At 39.5% G+C, this 24,484-nt stretch overlaps 1 protein-coding gene across 3 annotated transcripts in view; it reads right to left on the bottom strand.

The window, feature by feature from the left end:
* STOX2 (storkhead box 2) overlaps positions 1–23,041 on the bottom strand; it is a 231,797-nt gene extending 208,756 nt beyond the window's left edge. The window contains exons 1-2 of one of the 3 annotated variants that reach the window (XM_037831082.1): positions 22,877–23,041; positions 22,247–22,687 (exon numbers count right to left, since the gene is read on the bottom strand). In XM_037831082.1, the coding sequence (XP_037687010.1) occupies positions 22,247–22,610 (364 nt within the window). In that variant the 5' untranslated portion in view covers positions 22,611–22,687; positions 22,877–23,041. Of the gene's footprint in view, positions 1–22,246 lie in introns of all 3 variants that reach the window. The other 2 variants (XM_037831081.1, XM_037831083.1) reach the window with 2 other exon arrangements.
* Positions 23,042–24,484: the final 1,443 nt, after the last annotated feature.

Here is a 24,484-nt window from a genome sequence, read left to right as displayed (position 1 = left end):
AAGGGCCCAGGGCCCGCCTCCTTACTAGATAAGACCCTTGTAATAGGGACAGCAGTGAAAGATGAAAGTGAGGGGCACAAGCACAAGCAGCTTATCAGCCTTGTGTACACAGAACATCATCTTTGGAATAAAATTAAAATAATCTGGATTTTTGAGAATTTTTTAAAACTGTCCAACTAGAACTCACTGCAAAAACAGAGTAATGGGGGAACTATGCAAAATCACGTTTTTAACCACTAATATCTATTGGAGTTTACTTTGATACTTATCAGGCCATAATTCACGTCTTCTAAGCACTCCAAATCTCAACAGTATCGTAAAACTCTTTTCCAGAATATTTGCATACTCTCATTCCTAATTAAGGGCATAACCTTGCCACCCTCCCTTTCAGGGGCAATTTGCGTGGAAGAAAACACAGCCCAAAAGCCAGCAAATCAGATGAAGAAGAACCTTATTTTCCTATTTGTGATCCACTAGGGCAGTATTTTTCAAGCTTTCTCAACCCATGCCTCCTTTCAGTAAAAAAAAATTGCATGCCCACCTTTACTTTTACTTGAAGTCTGAAACTTAAATGTCAATGAAAAATATAGTGCTGATATTTTAAAAAGAAAAATGTTTATATGAACCTTGAAATATACATATTTTTCTTCACTCACACAGTATTGTTTAAAATGCTAAGGATGCTTGCTTGCCAAACATGCAACGATAGTCACTTCAAAATCAAGTGTTCTGCTGCTTGTTTTTTTTTGAGCTGTTATTTTTTATTGTGGAAGATAACATATTTACATTGAAGTGATAATTTTCCAAATGCAATTTAACAAGTAGTTAGAGAGCAAATTTCAAAGAATGTTATGAGTTACAGTTTCACAGTTTCAATTATTTCCTTATTGTAAAATATAACATATATGCAAAAAAGGTGATAGCTTTCAAAGTACAATTTAACAAGTAGTTACATAGGAAATTTCTAAGAATGCCATGGATTATAGTACCATAGTTGCAGTTATTTCCTTATTGTGAAATATAGCATATATACAAAAAGGTGATAACTTTCAAATTACAATTTAACAAGTAGTTATATAGCAAATTTCAAAGAATGTTATGGGTTACTGTTCCACCATTTCAGTTATTTCCTTCTAGTTATTCTAATACCCTAGCAATTAGAAAGAGAAAATTATTTAGAGATTCAGTATTGACAATCCTTTGTTAAAATCTATCTTGTCTGTTGCTACCCCTTTTTCTAGTTTAATCACTTTCCCGATCTTCAGGGATATCTAGGCCGTGACCACCCTAACTTGTTCATGTTGAAAAGGGGTGTTGACGTTATGGGAAAAGGGAACACAACTGTTTCTGCTGCTTGTTTTTATAGTCAAAAGAGGAGGAAAAAAACAATCTAGCAAATGTATGTAAATGAAAGAAAAGAAGATAATTCCTGGAAAAGCATGTTTGTTTCCATGTAAATAAGGATATCATCATCGAGCTGTTGGCAATTGAGCACAATTCCTATTTCAAAACCTCTCCTGGAGTTATCTTTTCAAGAACTTCAAGGAGAAAAGGTCTCTCCTCCCAAGCTATCAGAGGTAACTTGTTACCAATGTCATGAGTGGATTGTCCAGTGGACGGACTGGATGAGACGTTTCACTTTCAGAAAGTCATGAGTGTCATCAAATTGAAAAAATAAAGAAGTGGTTTTAATTTAAAACGTAGCTTAATTCAGCCATAAATGTATGAACTATAATGTTGGTCTTTGTCCCTTCGAGTCCCTTAAAGAATAGAATTTCTGTTTCTTCAGAGTTGCAAATTTTTTCTACCAAAATATGCAAAGCTCCACTGAAAACTTTTCACAAGTATAAAGAAGTTGGTCTTTTCCCCTGGAGTTCCAAAAATAGGGCTATTGTGTCCTATTGTGAAAGCTTTATATTAATAATCACTTAATTGAAAAAATAAAGTCCTCTTTAAGACATCATCATGAAATTCTCATTTTTAGGGAACACAACTGATTGTACACTTTGGAGGATTGTATGTTATATGAATATATCTGAATAAAATTGCGCTAAAAAAATAAAATAAAAATATATACAGTAAGCATCTTATCCATTACAATATACATTTATGAATCCAAACTTTATGTAGGCATCATCAAATTATTGGTTTTCTTCTGAAACCACCCAGGAATTCTGAAGACTGTTTGGCCAGCCCTACAAGTGATAAAAGATGTTGATGTTGGACATCACAGGCTAAAGCTGTTCCAGAAATCCAATCATGTAAGCAAATGCATCCTAATATAAACGATAATATAAATACAAGCTTTTGAACATTTTCTTTTTAGAAATACATACACACCTTCCTAATGTAAATGATAATATAAATACAAGTTTTTGAACATTTTCTTTTTAGAAATACATATACACCTTTTCTAAATTTTGGCATCAGCCTTCCAAGAAATACAGAAACTTTTCAGCATCCCCTTATTTTATTTAAGGTACCACATTGTTATTCTGGCTTCAGAGTGACCCAAGATGGCAATTTTGCAGTACTATAGAGACTTGACTACAAAGCCCCTGTGTTTAGCTCCCTATACTTAGTATCAAGTGATTGAACATTAACAATAAAGTGCTTTATTTCCTGTAATTATCTCTGTTCACACCCTCAGCTATGAGAAAAATATTTCTTTCCCCCTTCCTTCACAATAAAAATGTTCTGTGATCATAGTTTCCTCTATTGCTGGTCACAGAGCTAACAGACCAGTTTCTCTGTGGCTTTTTATAATTATTCAATTTCTTTTTCATTTTTTTAATTGAGATATAATTCACATGCCATTGAACTGATTTTTAAAAATCTGTAGTCCATACACCACCCTGCCACCAACACATTGCATTGGTGTGGAGCGTTTGTTACAACTGACAATACCACTTTTTTTTTTTTTTGTAATTGTACTATTTTTTATGCATGATTGTTCTGTAAACCCAAAAGTTCTCTAAAAAAAAATTTTTTTTTAATCTAGAGTCCAGGTCTTCTTCTCTAAGGCAGTGTTCTAACAAATAAATTTAATATATATACTGTTTTTTGTAATCACTATTAGACTGCATACGTTGTAATATGTTGCTGAGATTAAGATTCTTTGGGATATGATTTCATTCTCCCTAATAATGAGCTTTTAAATAGAAGCTGTATATAATATTTCCCCAAAAGAAAGGGAGACTCTCTAATAACAAATCTCTTTTCCAACATTCTCCTCATTAGATTTTTATACTTTCAAGGTAATATTAGTTCTCACTAGAGAAAAGCTGAAAAGTGGAAGACAAAAATAAAATCATCCTTAGTCCTATTACCCAAATTCAACCACTATCATTAATATTTAATGTATTTCTTGGGGTTTTATACAACCAATGGAATTTGAGGAGGGTCCTACATGCTGGTTCCAGGCTGGTAATAGAAACCAGTTTGTTTGTTAAAAATGTATGATCCTAGATTTATATCTGGTGATTCTGATTCAACAGAGCTGGGTTGGGTGATAGAGCATTTATTGATCTGTTAAATTCATTTATTTATTTAAAGATCCCCAGATGATTCTAATGCATAGTTGACTTTGGGAATCACCAGTTCCAAGCTCAGACTTTAGGTCTTGCAGACCTAAGTCTAGACCCAAAACCATCACTTAGCATAGCAGAGAAAGGTTACCCACCCTCTCTAGGCTTAGTTTCCTCATCCAAAAATGGGCATAACAAGAGCCATTTATAAAAATTAAGGGAAAAATTATATTTGGCATACTGTCTAAAACATAGTAATTATTCAATACATGGTAATTATTATTAGCCTTTCCCATTTTTCCATATGCATCTGGTTTGAGATTTTGTTTGGATTTGTATAGCTATGAAATATTCAATTCATTTTTGAGTAATATTATATATCACAAGTATTTTTCTATGTGGTTTGCAGCCTTCATAGTCATTTTAATGGCTGTATAGTATTCCATCCAGTATATAGAACTGTAATTTGCCTAATTATTTTCAACTCATGATTTTAGGCTAGTTACCATTTTTCTTAAAAATTGTTAATGAATAGCTTCCTACATATAGCTCACTATATTTTGGATTATTTTCTTAGTTATAGTCCTAAAGGTAAAATTACTAAATCAAAGTATGTGACTATTTAGATGGATTTTTGATACAAATTGCCAAGATGCTTTCCGAAAAAAAAAAGCAAAACAAAACAAAACCAACTTAAAATGGCCATTCACTGGCCGAGAGATTTCAAACGGAGTCAAGAGGTCACTCGGGTGGACATTTTTACGCACTATATAGATAACCCTTCTTAGGTTTTAATGTACCAGAATAGCTAGAAGTAAATACCTGAAACTATCAAACTCCAACCTAGTAGCCTTGACTCTTGAAGATGATTGTATAACAATGTAGCTTACAAGGGGTGACAGTGTGATTGTGAAAACCTTGTGGATCACACTCCCTTTATCCAGTGTATGGATGGATGAATAGAAAAATGGGGACAAAGAACTAAATGAAAAATAGGGTAGGATGGGGGGGGGATGATTTGGGTGTAAGGAAAATGTTCAAAAATAGATTGGGGTGATGAATGCACAACTATATGAAGGTGCTGTGAACAGCTGATTGTACACCATGGATGAGTGTATAATATGTGAATATACCTCAGTAAAGCTGAATTTTAAAAAAATACTACTATCATGTATTAAGGCATCAGCTATCTCACTCTTGCCAGCATTGAGCACTTTTCTTTCTTCAATTTTAAAATGGTAATTTTGAAATTGCCACCAGCAGCCAGCCAGCATTAATTATACTTTGAAATCCACATTACATAGAACTGGACTAGGAAATACAAATCAAATATGTTATTGTCTCCACCCTCAAAGAAATCACAGTCTAATGGGAAAAACACAAAGTGACCTGCTAATGTAAATGAGTAGAATATTTATAAATAAATCATTTAAATATTTAAACAAAGGATCATAGAAGTAGTAATCGTCTTTGACTTTCATGACTTAAGAAGGCAGTATCTTACTTGAAATGCCTGAACAATCTTTTTGAAATGAGGGCAAAATCAGCACAATGACCTATCTACTTGGGAAATTAAATATGTTAGTAGTATTACAAAGAACTACATTCATCCATTCGAGTTCACATTTTTAAGTCATAAGAACTTTCGGTTTCAAAAGATTGGGTCTTAGAAAAAAATCGCTCAAATTCTCTCTCTTTACACAATTGCACATACTCAAAATCCCTCTTCTTGAAAGTAAAAGCATTTTTAGAAGCATGGACCATAATCTTGACCCTCAGACTGACCAATACAGATCTACATTCTCACAGAGGCTTCTATCTTACAAATCGTCATTGAAATTATGTGATCTCACCAATTCATCTCAAACCACTATTTAGAAATAATTTTGATGTACTTTCTATTGGCATGAAATTTTCCCTCCCTGCTCTACCAATAAAGTTTCAGAAATTGTAATGAGGGGAAAGGAGAAAAAATCATTATAAAATAAACGTAGTACTTGATCTTTAGCATTTTTTTAAAAGAATTGAATGTCATTTAAATAATTTAGGCACATTAGTTATTATGCACAATATGACTTTTTCAACTAAGCATCAGTTGGGTACATAATAATTTAAGGTATAGTTTATTCAAATGACATACATTTACTGGTAAATTCGCTTTTACGTGTCTAACAAATATAGCTATATGGTGCTGGATTTTAAGGAATCCAGGCTTTCTTACTTTTGGCCACTTTATGAAAAAGCAGGCACATACCTGAGAAACGAGGAGACTGATGTTATTTTAAGAAAACAAAGACATTTTGGAGATTTCCTAGCTTTGTCTCTTGAACAGTGTCAAAGAGAGATATAAAGTGCTCATTTTTTAAAAAAGAAAGAGATGAGAGGGAAAAATCAATGAATTAAACTTTTTTCCACAGGAAACCTTTTCTAATTAGTCATATGCTGCTGAGTTAATGTCATCAGCAATTTCCATCTGATTTCATCTTCACGGACATCTTCAAACTGAAGATTTGCCTCGGTTACAAGTTTCTATTCCCTTTCTTGTTTTTATGTATTTCTTCATTTGGCACAATTAGTTTCAAACACAAATCAATCTCTTCCCCATTAAAGAAATGGATGTTTAAAACAGGAGAAGAAAGCGACAAGAGCCAAAACTTGCCCCCAAAGGAAGGGCATGACGCCCCATGCTTTAGGCTTAGTGCAACATCTGGAAATCTCTTTCTAGAATTGGCCGAACGTGTAGCTTGTTTTGTGAGCTAGTTTAACGCAGTAACACTGCCAATATCTCTCACCCTTCTGCTCTTGAACACTGGATCTAAGATACTTGCATGGTATAAACTAATAACAAAAAAAAAAAAAAAAAAAAAATCAAAGAAACAAAAGCAATTCCAATTTCCAATGAGGTAGTCTTTTTGGAATAAATGGAGGCCAGTGTTCCTCCCTCGTCCCTCCTGTCCCTTGTGACCTAGTCAGGGCAGGGGCACCCACACCAGCCTCCATCCAGATCGATACTGTACAATGTAGGCTTCTGGGCCAGGAAAAAATCATTTTACCAACTCACATCTGCACTGCTTCCCTCCCTGCAGCTGCAAAGTAACAGCAATGGTGATGGCTCTTGATTCTACTTCCTTATGATCAATGGTAGAGAACATGGGAGATCACTTGTCCATAGAAAAACCTGGTCTCCACACCACTGCTCTAGTTAGAGGGTCAAAAGGAAACCATTTGCAAAAACAGCAGTAACCACAGAGTGCTGCACTTCACTACTTCAGTTTAATGTGAATAATTTATAAAAAGCTGATATTGCAGGCTCTTCCGTATAAAAATCTATTAATGGTTGGAGAATAATATATGTCCATAATTCAACTTTTTTAAAAATTTTATAAGGAAAAAAGTCATTAAAATATTTTATCAGAATAGCTAATGCAAAGTAAATGTGTTGAACAAAAAATATACAATAGTGATGCCAAAAGTCTATACATTTTCTTGTTTTTGTTTTCTAGAAGGTCAAATAAATGTGCTAGGCACAAACGTCCATGTCCCTAAGAGTCGTTTGCATTAAATAAAGAAAAATCTACTCTAAGACTCAGTACATACCCAAATTCCACACAAATAAACAAATGTATCATCAATGTATACAAATGATGAATTTAGCACAAATTCATCTCTACCTCTAGGAAAACAAGCAAAGCAATCAACGACCCCAGCTTCTTAATGTCATCTTTGTATATAGAGCATGTGATGGTTTGAAGCTGTATGCACCCCAGAAAAACACGTTCTTAAATTTAATCCATTCCTGTGGGTGTGAACCCATTGTAAGTAGGATCTTTTGATGAGATTACTTCAGCTAAGGTGAGGCCCACCTCATTCAGGATAGGTCTTAATCTTATTACTAGAGTCCTTTATAAAAGGGAATGAAATACAGACAGAGAGACAGAGAGACAGAGAAAGCAAGGAAGCTGAATTACAACCCAGGAGAGAAAAAGAGACCAGGAGATGATGCCATGTATCTTGCCAAGTTACAAAGGAACCAAGGATCACCAGCAGCCAGCTGCAGAACAACAGTCTTCGGAAGAAAGCATCACCTTGATGACACCTTGATTCGGACTTTAAGCCTCAAAACCATAACCTAAAAAATTTCCATTGTTTAACCTGACCCATTTCATGGTATTTACTTGAGCAGCCTAGGAAACTAAAACAGGACTACTTTTTAAATCCTGAATTCCATACTGAGAAAAGAAGACACTCTTTTTTATGTTTGGCAATAATTACAGGCATTTCATTTTTGAATACCTACTTTAATATGTTTCAACAGAGTCCTCCTGACCTTCACTTTCCACAAGGAGCTCCTGCCACACACTCAGTCTCCTTTTACAATAGTAACTATTTCCTTGTGTGGCACTTTTCAAACCACCCATGTACCTTTTTTATGTATGTAAATGTACATAAACAAGAACACATATTTAAGGAATATCTGAATCTAAATGATCTCCTCTACTCTTATGTGTAAGAAACAAATAAAGAAAATTGAGGCTGAAATCACATAACTGCCTCAGGGGTGCCTCCACTTCAGCAGGTCCCGGAGCACATGGGGTGGGAGCAGATGGTGTGAACAGGAAAGCACATGGCCAAGAGAGAACGGCAGTGATTCCATTCTCAGCCCTCCAGCCTTCCAGCCCAGACCTGCTTTCCATGGCACCTTCCTGGGACAGAAAGGCAAGGCAGAACCAAGGCGAGGGCCCACTAGGGTTTGAAGAGGATTTGTAAATAGTTGCCTCCATCCATTCTACCTGCCTATGTTCTCTCTTGAAGCACACACCACCCTCCCTCATGCACATGTCTCACTCCCGGGACTAGGTCACCAATTCCTCAAGGACCTTAGTGGTTCCATTTTGGCGCTTCTGAAATGCCCGACAACAGGGCTTGCCACAATGGACCTCCCATGTTTTTACTGAATTGAATGACTGACACTTTCAAAAGTTTTTGTGCTCACTACACTGCACTCTCAGACAGGAACCCTTACTATTTAAAGAAAGGTTTTATAATTGCGTTGTTCTTTCTAACTCAAACTCTCAGAACTCTCTAAGATAGTTACTGCCATAAGGAAGCCCACTGACCTGCAGAGAGAAGTTTCCCCCAAGCATGGCCACCCTTTCCCTAAGCAATGCTTCTCCAAGTAACATCTGCATACCTGCTAGCTGTTGGCAATAAACCCAAATTCCTGGGTCAACTGAATTAAAATCTCTAGAATTGGTGCCAAAGAACCTGCATTTTTTAAACAAGCTCCCCAGGTGATTCCTAGGCTCACCAACAGCTAAGAACTCTTTTAGGCAAGAGAAGCAAAAGGAAATTTTGATTCTTAACACAGTGGCAAGAAGCATCACAATCCCTGTTTGCTTTTCTCAAGCCTCAGGCTCAAATGATATGGGAGAAGGAGGCAGTGCTAGCACAGGGAAAGTGCTTATGTTTCTGTACATCCAGAGGAGCAGATACGTACACTGAGCATAAGTAATATCCTCGCCTGTCAGTTTGTTGATGCCAGTGATGCATTCAAAAAGCGCTCCAATTTTCATCTTCCAGAATGTACAGCAATGGCTGCAATCAACATGAAGACTCACAAACCATGGAAGTGTGAACAACAGCCATGAGAGGTGGGGAAGTGTAGTGGGGAGCTCTGGCCCAGGGAAGCCTGGGTTTGAATCCTGGCTCCACCACTTACTAGCTGAGTGACCTTGAGCAAGTTATTGAACCTCACTGGTCTCAGTTTCCTCACCAATAAAACAGGAATAATGGCAGCCCTCTCTCATAAGGTCAGTATAAGAGTTAAAATAATTAACAGAATAGTACCAAGTATCTAGCAGGTGCTCAGCCCTCTTCCTTATTGCCTTTTTAGCAGATCCACTGATTACATTTTAATTTTGGAATGGAAATACACAACTTAAATATTCAGCAATAGGGAACTGTTGCAGTATCCACAATAAATATTTCGGTGAACTAAGCAAGTTGCATAGTATATATTACACACACATGCATATTTGGTTTTATACTAATTCACTACATAAAGAGTTCTCAAGCTCCCACTATTTTCCAGGCAGTGGTGATACAAAAACAAACAAAACAAAGTTCTTGATCTCTTAGTCTTACAAATACCTGAAGGATACGCACCATTCTGTCAACAGTGGCTGCCTCTAAAGAATAGGACAGAAAGTATTGGGGATGAAGAACTGGAAACTTATATTGTAACTTAAGTACTTTACTTGGTCCATTTCTTTAATGAGCATATACTGCTTTTATAATTAAAATTCGTTTATTATGTTTATTCCACAATTAAATATTATCCACTAATGTAGAAATTAGTTGGGGAAGATCAGAGTAAATAGTCAGAGATAATCTGCAAATTAACACCTACTCTAAGAACCTAAAATCATCAATTTGGTCAATAGCATTTTAGGAATATAAATATTATGCCTGCACACTAAGTCTTGGCAAAAATAGAAAAATGGGACGAAAAAGAAGAGGAAAAGCATGCTAAATTCCTCAACTTACATAAGTAATTGAAATGTGTTGTGCTGATAAATAGATACAATTAAGGTAGAATTATAAGCAAGTATAATTAAAAAGCAGTAAGTAACTTCTAAACCAGTGCTATTCAAGTGTAACCTGCAGACAGACAATGATCCACAGAGTATTACTGATCCACAACAAGATAACACAGAAAGAGAGGGTAAGCATTTAGAAAATTTTATAGCAATTTGACAGAGAAATTTAAGTTTGTTGAATTTAATAATCAAAAAGTAAGCTTCTATTTTGTATGTTTTTCATTTTTATTTTTAATAATTCATTTTATTGTATTTTACAAAATTATGGTCCTAGGTGGACTGGAAATATTTTTTAAAATGAATCATTTACCACAGATAGTTTGAAAAGCATCACTCTAACCAAAGAAAGGGGGTGGGGTGGGTGGGAGGTAAACAGTCTAACAAAAGACAGAAAACAAAGGAAATGCAAGGAAACACAAACAAAGAGAATACCTAAAATAAGAAGTCTTAAATGAGTAACATATAATCTATTATGATACAAATTAATGGTTCAACATCACTAAAAAGACTAATACTCTTGATATTGGGTTAAAATTCAAACTCTAACTATATTCTGCTTATGAAACACACACAAAAAAAAAAAGATACAAAAGATTAAAATGAAAAAGGTGGCAGTAATTTACCAAGCAAAAGCAGAGGAAGCAATATTAATTTTGGAAAAAGATTTCAAGATAAAAAGCATCAGGGAGGACCTTTATGTAAAAGGTCTATTGACAAAAGGCAAAATCAATAATGAATATATTATTGGATATCAACTGTCAAAATACATAGAAATAAAACAATTTGTAATCCAATGAAAAAAATAAATAATTCTTGAGAGCTGACTTTACCTGACTTATCACTGTCTTTAGACCAAACTTACAAAAAGTAAATGAGAAAATAGAAGAGTTGAACAACATACAGTAACATGAACTTAATAACAAAATTTAACAGACATGCATATCCTAAAAAAAATATTTCTTTTTCAAGTAACATTTTCTGACTACTATAAAATAGTATGAGAAATCAATACCAACAGTTTTTAAAAACTTAAAATTTCTAGGAGAACAAAAAAAAAGGGAAAGCAATCTCTCTCCAAGATAGTTACTATATCAAAGAGGAAATAAAAAAACTAATTTTAGGCTAATTAAATGATCACAGCAATGAGAATATTATATATCAATGCTTATGGGATGTAGACAAAGCTAAACTCAAAAGTAATTTCATAACTTTGAAGTCTTATATTTTAACAATCACAGATACACTGTATAAGTTATACTACCCAATATAATTCACTCACAGAACTTGTGTCTTATATTATTAATTTAAAAAAAAACTTATCTGGCACCATAACCCAAAGTAATCAAAACACACCTTACCACAACAAATTACCTTTTTTAAAAAATTTAGGAATATTCAAAACCAATAATTATTTCAGACCCAAGACTGTTAGTGTAACCTTTTACAAAAATCAAAAAATGTCTGACTAGGAGAAGCAATGCCTTTAAATTATATTAAGAAAAATAGAGTTGACCATTGGCTTACTCATAGAATCTGAAAATACCAAAGCTATTTAATTCTGGATCCTCAAAAAAGCAGAAAGAAAGAAAGAGAGAAAGAGAGAAAAAGTGAAAGAAAGAGAGAAAGAGAAAGAAAGAAAAAGAAACAAAGAAAAAAAAGAGAGAGAGAAAGAAAGAAAGAAAGAAAGAAAAGAAAGAAAGAAAAAGAAAGAAAGAAAGAAAAGGAAAAACAATTTTCCTCCTAGCACCATATTCTATTTTATCATAAAAACAATTTTCTCAGTACCATTTTTACAACGCCCTTTTCTTTGTTCTATAAGGGAACACTTCTCAGTTGGGAGCAAAATTTATCTTATCATTAAATGCTTTCTAAGGCTTCTCTTAGGTCACCCTTTGAATATACATCTGGCACTGCCACTATTCCTGCAGTTCTCTTATGATTCTGCATTTAAAAACTCTTTAAATCAAGAGGCTGGGTTTGTGAGTAATCCAAGTTTCACGTCACTCTCCACAGATGTTCTGAGCAGCACTGCTTGCCTAGCTTAAAATCTCAAGCCCCTGGCATTCTCTTTGGTATTCTGCTTCATTTACTTTGTGGAAAATATTTGTGAGTTCCAAACAAGTTTCATAACTCATAATTCAAATGAATCAAATATGTTCAACATTCAGGAGAAATTACAATATAAGAGAAAAATTATCAATAACATTCAACAAAGCTAAAATCTTTGCCCAGCAGAAATAAGCAGTTTTAAAAGGTAAACAGTTCCAGCTCTGGAGTCAGATGTTGGGTTGGAATTTGAGATCCGCTACTTGGGCAAGGTTAATCCCTGAACTTCCACTTCCTCTTCTATAAAACAGAGATCCTTTAGCACTACCTCTACAAGGATTAAATGAGACAATATATATAAAGTGCTTAGAACAATTTCTGATCCATAGTAAGGATTTATAAAAATTAATTCTTCTTCCTCTTTTCTCCACACACCCCCAAATCTGAAGTACAAGTTGGCAAATAGTTAATAAAATGAAGGAGTATATGGCATAAAGGGTGCCTTCTTGAATATTCTTTTTTTAACATAAGAGAAAATTTAAAAAGAGAAAGATGTTAGAGTAAGCACCATTATCTAGGAGCAGCTACTACTTTCATTTTTCTACATTAGCTCTTCACAGTCTACTAACCATTAAAGACTTTCCTTGAACAAACCTTTTTTTTTTTTTTTTTTGCAAATTAATAACAGACTCTGATGAAAGGAAAATGATCAACCTAGAGTACCCTCTAACACAAATAGAATCATTCATGTCTGTTGAGATTCTATATTAACTCCAAAGTCAACAGTCTTTCCAAGTCTTCTGAAGCCTATCAAGACCCAAAGGGAAGGACCCGGGGGAATGATGAGTCATCAGAACCTAGGGCATCAGAGATTATCCTGGAGCGAGGAAGGTTTGAGGATCTGGGTAAATGTTGGCCAACATCATAAATTTATAGGATAAATGTGATTATAACCAATGAAATAAACAATTGGAAACTGTTTTCCACAGGACGCAGTGTTCATTGAGCCGTATCACCCTTTTGCTTCCTCAGGAGTCCAGGAGTGTCTGGTTGGTTGGCCAGAGAGAAGGAATTTTAAAAAGCTAAGGTGAGTTGTCACACTGAAAAGTTCATTTCACACAAGAGTGGGGAAACCTTTACTGCCAGACAACATATTAGATCCCATAATCCTCCTCCTGGCCTTGGGGAGATTGGCTGAGGGAACAACGCAAGCTCAGCCCAAACCCTCAACCATGTCAGAAAGGTAGATACAACTTCCACCATTGCCACTGCCAAGAGTGGCCCTGAGTCACAGCAAGACTCCTTCCAATTGGAGTCAAGTCATCGTGAACTCAGCAGTGTTCACATGTGATCCTCGCTCCCTTATTTCTCCTCTCACACACCCTGTCTTCTCCCCTTACATGCCCGCTGCTTAGCACACAGCCACACTTCCCCAGGCTCAGCCCCTCCCAGCTAAATCCTCCCTCCGAGGGCTGCCAAACAAGTAGGAAGTGCTCAGAAATGGAGCAGGGAAGTTAGTGGGTCTGTGACCCTGTGGATAAGGCACAGCTGCCAACTTGAGAAGGTGACACTTCGCACTGAACTGCATGGAGGAAAGGAAATGAGGAACAATAGCAGGAGTGAGTGCAAACACTGAGGGCTCTGCGGCGACAAGGGGCTGGGAATAACTGCAGGACTGTCCCAAGTGTGGAAAGCATCCTCCAGGGGCAACAGCCAAAGGTTTGGGAGTTTCTGTGAATAAGTTAAATTTTATTTTGAAAATCCTATCAGCGGTGGTGTCCCCTCTAAGGAATTAAGTATGTCAAAGTTTCTCCCCTCTTTTTCAGCATGAAAGTGTGGGAAAACCATCTTGGCAGCCTCCAGGGATGGTGGGGGTGGAGAGGGGTAGCCAGAATCTCTGAAGATAGCTTTCCTTAGAAGGGCGGGTGTTGGATCCTACTGCCCCGAAAATGGGGACATAAGGAGACCTTTAGTGTCCAGAAAATGCAGGGGTGGGGGAATTTTTACTTAGAAGTGGAAAGGCAGAGATGTGATCATAAAACATTTTGTTTTAAAGATCTGAAAGCAAAAATTGCCCAAACACTGAAGGGAAATTGGAGGGGAAAGGGAAAGGGAAGAAGGAAAGTAGCTTACACATGGTGTTACCAGGGAAGTAGGAGGGGACAGAGAGAGAAGGAAAAGGCTGTGAGATGGCCAAGTTGCCAAGGAAGTAACAAAACAGAGGGCAGCTGCATTCAGAGACCATCCTTTGAGCCAGCATCCTCTCAGTGCTCGTGGGTCCACTGTGAAGATGGAAGGCTGAAGCAACCTCAGGTTTTAAGAGATGGAATTCCACCACACAGGAGTCCATCCCTTAAAGACACTTGTAGGCCCTCAGTGATCCCCAAGGGCCCCCAAATTCATGACAAAGAGATTATTTTGGAGTTATTGCCACTCAGCAGCATCCACACCCTGGAGATAAGCTGAGCATTAGATGGCCCCCAAGTGTGTGGTACTGGGGAAGAGGTGGCATGCTGGCTACAGAGATAAGTCCTTTTCCAGTGATAGTGGGTTCTCATTTTAGAAAATTATATTATAGCACCTTGACCATAAATTGATAAACTAGAGAAATCATAGTGTCTTTATTTGGGTCGTAAAAATTAAATCTACAACGCATAGCTTTGCTTTCATATTGTTATCATCACAAGAACATCTTAAGCCCTGGAGCTTGCCTGAGCTGGTGTCCACCAACATCCTAAGGCCCCGTGGAATGCCTTGGGAGACCATAGTTGTCTTGCCTGATTTTGAGCTCAAAAGATAGTTGCACTGCAGTTTCTCTTAGAAGACTGTACCAGTCAGGGATGTGTTAAGCTGTATTTAACAGAAAAATCACAGTAGCTGATTTATTTTTATAACATAAGTGGTTTATTTTTCTAACATAACAACAAGTCCAAAGGAAGGTGGAGGCTGACCATGGTTCAATGCCATCAGGGACACAAGCTCTTTTTCTATCTTTGAGCTCCGCCATTCGTAGCACTTTGCTTTTCTTCCTCACACAGGTTGCCATGGTCAAAAGATGACTGCTACAACTGCAGACATCATGTCCGTATTTAAACACGAGGCTTGGGAGTGACAGGTACAACAACCAGGTCTGTCCTTTCTTATCAGACGAGAAAAATTTCTCAGAAATCGGGAAGACAGCTGTGATGATCTGGCTCGAAGGTGTGGGGTATGAGTAATATCCAGGATACAAAAAATGCATGACACAGAGAAGATCCAGGAAAGGCCAAAAAGAATAATTATCCAAGTATTGGGCTAGTCAGTGAAGACAGACTAAAATGGTAAGCAATTTTCAGTCTGGTAAGGGGAAGGCTAACAGCATATATGTCAAAATTTATAGTCACCAGTGTCCTGGTTTGTCAAGCATCAATGTGTTGCCCTTTCATGGATCTTCTTTGATTCTTTTAAACCGTAACAATAATTGGATTTTTTTATGCAATGCACTAGAATTCGAACTCCATTCATTGTATATCCTTGAGATACTAAAACAAGACTTAAAAAAACATAATTTTAGATTCAAATGTAACATAGTTCTACATAAGGATAGAATAATATTTTTTCAAGTAATGACAGCCAACATTATGTTGGTCTTTTTAGTCTAAATTAAACAGGTTCAACATATTCAATAGATAGTCTATCATGGCCTCATAATTTTATTCATATGGAATGGATTTTTCATTCTTAAATACACCACCTCCTACATTAAAATTCCCCTCCATCCTTGTGTCTCTGCCACAGCCCCTGACCACCTGTGAGGCTCTCATTAGTTGGGTCTGCCCTTCTAAAAGGGTTTACTCTCCTTTTCAACCCCAAAGACTCTGATGCATCCTCTTTATCCTTTAAGTCATTTATCAGATTCTTCAAGGAGATACCCCTAGTTCTGACCCTTGACTGTGTCCAACTTTACTTCTATCAAGAGTGATCATGTCCTTCTCAGCTCTCCATTAAAAAGGGCTTCCCCATATCATCACTGTGATTCAAGTGTATTAAAAGCTTTTGACATAGGATATACTTCAAAAGATATGTATATTATTTTTAATATTTATATATAATAGATATTAATATATTAGATCCACAGCTTGTCCCTTATAAATACATCTATTTAACTTCCTCATTAAAATAATTTGTTCCCTTATATTAAGGAATGTCTGTGATTGTATTACACCTAAAGCTATCATACAGAATAGAAGGGTTTAAAACTTGTTTTACACATATATAAACTGAGCATAGTAATACTAAAAGTGTAAGCTCCAAATTCCAAATAAATGTTGAAATCTGCCCCCTATACTGAAAATTCTATTTTTAAGGCAATCAAATATTACCTTATGAGATATATGTTCAAAAGATTAAATATATTCTAAAATTATTTGTAGCAAATAGTTTGTATGTAACAAGCCTCTCTGATTTTCACCCCCAACATGTGATTGTTCTCAGGAACAGCCAGCCAGCTCCCCAGTGCCTTCACTCAGTGCAAGGTGCACAGACAGACAACAGCCCCCTTTCGGTTTTATGGGCCCCTTTAAAGGAACTTGGTGATAACTGGTAAATTTACCTCTTAATGGGATTTATTTTCCAAATTCAGAGTAAACCCATGAGGAAACAAACACGTGCTCAAAATCAGAATTAAGCCATTAGAGGTTTTATAAATCTGTACAAATCATTAGAGGATTTATAAATCTTTGCAAAGCTTCTCAGTCATGGCAGCAAGGCCTAGATCTCAGAAGTTCACACTAAATGTTTCATTGCAATGAAACTGACACACCTTTGCTGAAAATATCTTTGAGCCAGTGAGGTCATTCATAAAAAATGCTTTTTATGGCTAGCTAGAAATTAATAAAACTTTCAGTGCATCACTGTTCACTGCTTAGACTTCATCCCAAGATCTTAATGTGAGAGGTAAGCTGCTCTAAAAACAAGACCCACATCTTAAGCTTTTCTGGATTTTCTGCGCACACCTCCATCCCAGCACTCTATACTCATTAGACACTCAATGCCTCCTTTCGGCGAAATAAAATCCTACAAGGCCCCACGTGGACTGGCTGTGGCTCGCCCTCTGACCTCATCCCTGCTGTGCCCTCCACGTTCTGCTGGCTCAACAAGCCCCAGCCCCACTGGCTTTCTTTTCTGTTCCTGTAACATGTCAAGCTGACAGCTGCTGCTCCGCCATTGTTGGCCGACTCGTCATCATTCAAGTATTACCTGAAACAAGAGGTTTTGTGGGACAGGCACTCACAGCACTGGCCCTTGCACATAGCTGCCTAGGTCCAAATCCCACCTCTGCCACCTACTAACTTGATCTTTCTCTTCCTCAGTGCCCTCATTTGTAAAAAGGGCACAATAATGACACCTAAATAGGATAGCTGACTTAAAGCTAAGTTAATGAAAGTAAAGCACTTAGAAAATAAAAAACAATCAAAAATGTAACCTATCAAATGTTGCCCTCCCTTAGTTACTCTCTGTTCTATCCTTGGCTTAATTTTTATAGCACTTATGCTTTCTGAAATTATTTCTTTAATTGTAAATATCTGTTCTTCACTAGAATGGAAACTCCAAAAAGTACAAGGACTGCATCTCATTGTCCATTTCAGTGCCTAGAACAAATCTTAGAAACGGAAGTGTTTCAGTTGTTGAATGACTAAATATCTATAACTCAAAAAGCTTTAAAACAATTGTTAAGCAATGTAAGCCATTCGTCTAGAAATATTATTCAATTTAAAGTTAACTTAAGTTCTTGGAATGTGACTTGTATAATGCAATTTTTATGAAACAATTCCATCTTGAGATTTTACTACTTAAAGAAACCACTTTAAGAGAGCAACATTCTTTTTGAGAAAACCAACAAACATTTCTGGAAGAAAATAAAATCTTAATGTCTGTATGTTCCATACAATTTCATAATGTAAGTCCTGATTTAAAGTATAAAAGGCATATTTGGGCCTATCTATTTGAATAGCTAAACTTAAAATGGGAAAACGGACAGAGACACTAACGTGTGCTCCCCAAGATCCGGAGTTAGGGGAACCTATGGGGCTCCACACCAAGGGCTATGACTGGGGCTGGCAGGTCCTCAGGACTCAACCAGGCTTCAAATGGTATCACGCTGACCATGGACATGTACAATAAGACAGCAAATGCTCTAGTATAGCACCCTTCTCTCCCATGACTGCCCAACTGACTTTGCTGGGTGCTCCTTCATCTAATCCCCTCCCAGCCCCATCCATGACCATCACTAGCCCAGGAGATCTCATTATAAACACACATCAAATCATGTTTCTCCCCTCCCTGCTTAAAAGCCTCCAGTGGCTTCTAAATCTGCATATCTTACCCTACCCTTCTCCCCACACACCCAAACAAGCCGGTTCCTAAACATGCTATGAACTCCCCAACCCCATGACTTTGTTCATGATCTTGCTCCAGCCAGGAAAGCCCCCTGCTCTGCACCACCTCCCACCCCAGCCCCACTCCACCTGCATAAGGCTTAGCTTGAGCCTCACCTCCTCTAGAAAACTCCCAACCAGCTCACAAGGCAGAACTAACTGCTCCTTACTCAAATGTCCTCAAAAAGCACTTTGCAGACTCTCAGTTTCTTGTGTCAGAATCTGCAAAAAGGTTGCATGTCTCATCAGTATTTGTATTCCCAGGGGTGACACCGAGACTAGTGACTAGTAGACACTCAATAAACATTGGTGGGATTTAATTTAATGTGATTTGCTCAAAATCTATGGAATGATTTTTAAACATTTTTAGTTTCCTGCACACATATATCCCCTTTGAATGTCCTGGACATCAAAAGTCTCAACCTTTTTCTACATGCCCATACTAAGTTATTTCTAAGAGTGGATTTGAAGATTCCGGATCAAAACTACTTTTTTTAGAGTTGCTTAATTCCCTGCTTCTTGTTAAATCCAATAATCATCTCCTTGTTCTCCAGTTCCCATCAATCCCCCGCCTGAAATTTGACAGTTGGTGAGAATTACATACTTTTGGGATTACATGCACCAAAATGCTTGCAACTTCAATAATGACATTTTTTTTCCTAGTTTCAAAACAAGATATTAACTTTCGATCTTGCTGTGAGAGTGTAGGCTTGCCTCAACTGTACTGCGGCACAGCCAGAAAAAGTCACCTATGCTGACCTCTTCTCTACTCCTCATGGTGGAGTCATTCATTCCAAGTTGTGTGAAGGGGAACAGAAAATCAAGAGAGGTGAGTAAAGCCATTCCTCTGCTTTATTCCCTGGGGAGAATCAAATGGAACAATTTTACTACCACTTTCTAAGGTGGAATCTAGGAGAACACCTGGAAAATAAAATCAAATTTTGTGAATAATCATTACTGACAACTAGAATAAAATTTGAACCAGCATTTGGCTACCAGTTATTTAAGAGGATTGTTGGTGACTAATGAGTTTAATTCAAGTGTAACACGTAGGAACAGAATGGCTTCTGTAAATACTTATCTGAGTGTTTGGTCCTAGGTCTGTTTCACACCCATGCAATAATCAGCTAAAATCACAAAATAACATAAAAGTACCTGATAATACATGTAGTATAAACTGGAGGATCACTTGAAAGGTATGTTGCAAGGAATATATTACTAATAGGAAAGTATCAAAGATGGTGATTGAGTCCTGTTTTTATATATAATATTGACATATTCAAGGATATTCCAATGATAATGTCCCTCATTCTTTTCAGGGTAGTTACAGCTAGGCTCCCCTTGAGCATCCTCTTGTGATTTTTTTTAGTATATTAACTTGTTTACCTGTTTTTCATGCTCTGAATAGAAGATTGTGAGCCAGTCATCAGTGGCTCCCAGATTTTGGAATTTCAACACCCAATAAAAGATCTCCCAACAAAAAAGTAGGAAGCCTTAGCAGCCACTGATGTTCAGGTAGAGAATTTTTATAGTAGAATTCTTACAAACAGTTCAGCATTTTACCATCATTACTGAAGCAGAACTAGAATTCCAGTGGAGATTTTGAACCCCCCAAGGCCACCTGGGTCCCAGCAGGTAACACTCTTGCTCCTTTATCTAATCTCTTTGCTCTTTTAAGCTTTTCCTCTTAAACCCAAGGGTGGTTGGTACAGAGTTTAGGGCTGAGCTGAGGTCTGCAGTGGTGGTATCCCCCAGCTGCCAGTCAGCTTGAGAAAGCTCAAGAGGTTACCTGGCCAGGTAACGCAATAGTCAATCAACTACAGCATGTGGAATCTTTAAAACTGCCAACATATTTCTCTTCTGTTAATATAACAGATATCACCAATTCCTATAACCTTATAAATTCTGCTGAAATGAAAAAATATGAACATACTGAAATATTTACAAAAAAATACAATGTCTGGAATTTGCTTCAAAAGGGTGGGGTTGGGGCAGTTACAGATGAAATCGGCTGGCCATAAGTTGATAAATTTTGGAGCTGAATGCAGGGTACATGGGGGTTTCAGTATAATATGCTGTCTTCTTTTGCATATGTTTAAAATTTTCCAAAACAAAAAGTAAGAAATAAGTAGGAAGAGAAGTTTAAAAGAAAACTACTACAATACTGTAGAACTATCTGTACAGTGCATTAAAATAACTATGTATATTCTAACTTCATTTCAGTCCACACAGTACAAGAGCAGAGCAAGCCTCAAACAGTTTAATCTTGGCACCTTTTCTAACACAGCTTAATTATAAGGGCTCAGCTGAAGCTTTGGTAAAGTTAACAAAGAACAAAACTAAAACTAAAGCACCTTTTGAAATTTGGAACAGGTTACAAAACATACGTGATGCAATCTTTACTGGCTTTTTGTCTACTCAATCTTTGTAAAGATTTCTGCTATGCAAAAATAAACAAAACGCAATACAGTTTTTAAATGCTATAAACTTGGCATTGCATACTGGAAGACACATGCAGGTAAAAGCTAATCATGCAGAAGAAGGCAGCATAGCAACAGTGGATAACAAAAAAGAAGGCTTTACAGTCGTTTAGCGTTTGAACTTTTGACCTCGTCCCAAAATGTCATGAAAGAATTTCTAAACCGAGAGACTAGAAAGGTTTTCTTCCTTGAAATCGTTCCATAAAACATCTAGTATTTACTATATATGCTTTTAACTGCTGGGCCCAAAATACAAAACTATAAGGTAAAATCTAAAAGAGATGTAAACTGGATTAAGGAAGGAAAAAAATAAACGAGGCAGCGCCATGAAAAACGAGTCAATGCAACATTGTAAATGCGACAGCAATTATTGCCTTTGGGGCTCTCTTCCCCTTCACATTTTTTTCTCTTCTGCTGAGGATCAGACTTTTCTCTATTCTCTTCGCGCCCCTTCTTTCAAACGCATAAAACGATCCGAAGAAAGATAAACTAGAGGTAACAAGTTTAAAACGAAATATACACATTTGTCTTATAGAGAAATGTCTGCGTTTAAAACTTGGCCAATTCCACAGCTGACTGACACGTCTCCGCAGGCGAAAGGAGCCAGAGACTGCGCGCAGGGGCAGCGTCGCGGCCCTGGGAAAGGACGTGCCGGGAGGTGGCCGTGCACCCAAGCTGCCCACCGCCGCCTCTCGCGTTAGAGCCCCATTGCTACCTGAATTCTCCCTCTCTCCTCTCTGTGGTGCGCACAAACACACGGCCCGAGCAGTATGGAAAAGGTGAGACTCACAGACCCCAGAGCAGCCGCGGACCCGCCGAGCCTCCCGCGCTGCCGCCGGGCCGCCTACCTGCCCAGCCCCAGGCACCGCCCCGCCGGTGCGCGCCGCCGGCGCAGCCAGGGAGGCTCCCGCGGGCCCGGGGAGGTGTGGGATGGGGGGGAAGGTACATATCCCTTTTAGGTGCCAGGAAGTTCCCCAATCCGGCGCTTCCAGAGCGCAGCGGGCCCCACCCCCGGCCGCGGAGCGGGAGGTGGAGGGAGGCGCCGGGCACCGAGGGGAGCCGGGACCTGCACGCCAGCGCGGGGCGGGCAGTCACCTTCACCGTGCCCGGAGCCGGCCCGGGGCGGGGCGGGGCAGGGGGTCCGCGGCGAGACGGGGCGGGCGGCCGGGCGCACTCACCCAGGCAGCGGATGTGGAACCCCGAGGGTGGCCGCAGCGCCCGGCGCGTCCAGCCCTCGCGCAGCGCCTCCAGATGCTCCTCCTTGCCCTGGATCAGCAGGACCTGCTCGTCGATCCAGCCCAGGAAGAAGGTCTCGGCCACCGCGGCGGTGACCTTCTTGTTCCAGAAGTGCTGCATGTTCTCGGCTTTGAAGTCGGCGAAAATCTCGTAGCCGATGTGGTGCCGGGAGAGCTGCCGGGGCTGGGCCGGGGACACCGGCTGGGCGGTCCCGGGCCTCTCAGTCGCCGGCCCCTCGGCCGGGCCCAGGACGATGGCCAGAGAGTGAGGCGCGATCTGCAAAAACTTCTCCATCTTCTGAGGCATCCCACGCCCGCTGCCACGACACGGCTCACCTAAGCCGCCGCCTCTCGCTGCTCCCGGGAACAGCCACCGGAACGTCGCTGCACGACAAGCCGGGAGCGTCAGTGACCCCCCACACAGGGCCGGGGCTGCCGCGCCTCCCTCACCTCCAGGCACCCGGGGCTCCCAGCGTAGCCCCCGGGAGCGCGCAGCGGGTCGCCTCGCGGCTCCGGGCGAGGGAGGGTGTGCGGAGCCCTTTCCGCGCCTCCTGGCCGGCTCGGCTGCGTTACCTGCAACTCCCGGCCCCCCTCCAGGAACCGCTCATTTTCCGGCCGTGGCACCCTCGCCTCCCTCGGCGCCGGGCGGCCCCGGCGGGGGCGGAGACGCGGGAGGAGGCGGCCCAGGGGGCGGGCAGTTCCCGCCGAGGCCCGGGAGCCCGCTTGGCTGGTATCGGCCCGAGGAATCCCAAGGAATCCCAGGTAGGAGGTGATCGAGGTGGCGTGGGGTGCTGTGCCAGGGGGTGTGCGTTTAGGTAGCGGGGCTCCGGGGGGACCCCGAGGCGGGGGGACGCACGGCGACACTTGGAAGGCACCGATTCCCGAGCTGCGAGTGTCGCTCCTCCCCACGCTCCACCCCCGCACCCACCTCCCACCTCCCGCTGGAACAAGTGGATTCGCTGACTGGTTAGTGTACCCCTGGAAGTGGCTTTTTAAAAAACTTAGTCACCCACGAAAAATTGTCATCAGTCCCTCCTTCCAAACTCTTGTGGAACTACTTCTAGGATCTCTAGCGTGTACTGTGGGTCTACTCCAGAAGGAACCCCCTGATTGCCATTGTCATCTACACAACAGGAGGAGATTATAGAAATTTACCAGGAAAGGTATCGATTATGCTTCTAAAAACAACAAAAATCCTTTGTTCAGATTGTTTCTGTGCAAAACTGCTTCGCTTAATTCCACTGAGAAAGACTAGTTGTCACATCTAAAAAGGTGATTGTCTGAAGAAGTATTAGTGGTTCATGCTACACTTGAGGAGCAGTGGTTCTCAGACTTCCGTGGCATCAGAATCATCTGGAGCTCCACTGATTCAGTAGTTCTGAGGTGGAGTTTGGTAATTTTTATATCTAACAAATTCCCAGATGACACTAACGCCGCAGCTCCTGGTACCACAGTTTGAAAACCAGATATAGAAAAATATTGTCTATCCTGGGCTGGGGGTGGGGGTTGGTGTTGGGGGTGGGGTGTGACTGAAGTGTTTGCTGCTGGCGTCCTGGAGTTTTATTATCATGAAAAATCACTAAATCCAGGTCTAAAGTCCTCGGTTTTAGACTTAATGGGGGGTGGCCTTGAACAAGTCACTGGCCATTTCCCTATCTGCATAATGGAAGTTAAATTCTGCTCAACCCATGACACTGGGCTGTTGAAGGAATCAAGAAAGAAAAGGAGTCACCTTGAGTTATAAAGTTCCCAGTCAGCATGAGGTGTGTGTCACTGCAAGTCAGTCTCAGGAAGCCAAGGATTGGTTTGGGAAGAGGAAGGCAGCTGGGGCGAAGGCTGTGATGAAGGCTGTGCTTTCTGCCCTTAGAATTTCCCAGACACCAGCCGTGTGGGGAGACCTTTTATTTTCTTGCCTGGCTTTTAGCTCTGTAGCACTAAGCCTCAATTTGGCACCGTTGAAATGCCACGCTTTTTGCCCTCCCTTCTCAAAGCCTGTGCCTCAGGAAGAGAGGAAGTGATGGTGGCTGGAAAATAAAAGGAAAAATGTCACACTTGTGACAGTGTTTTACTTTGGATTTATCTTTTTTTTTTTTTTTACTTTGACTTATTTTCAGACTTAGACAAAAGTTGCAAGAATGGTACAAAGAATTCCCAGATACCTTCAGCCAGATTGCGCAGTTG

This window comes from Choloepus didactylus, chromosome 3 (genome assembly GCF_015220235.1).
Source record: "Choloepus didactylus isolate mChoDid1 chromosome 3, mChoDid1.pri, whole genome shotgun sequence".
In the NCBI taxonomy this organism is placed as follows: domain Eukaryota; kingdom Metazoa; phylum Chordata; class Mammalia; order Pilosa; family Megalonychidae; genus Choloepus; species Choloepus didactylus.
This window is presented reverse-complemented; position numbering and strand designations above follow the sequence as displayed.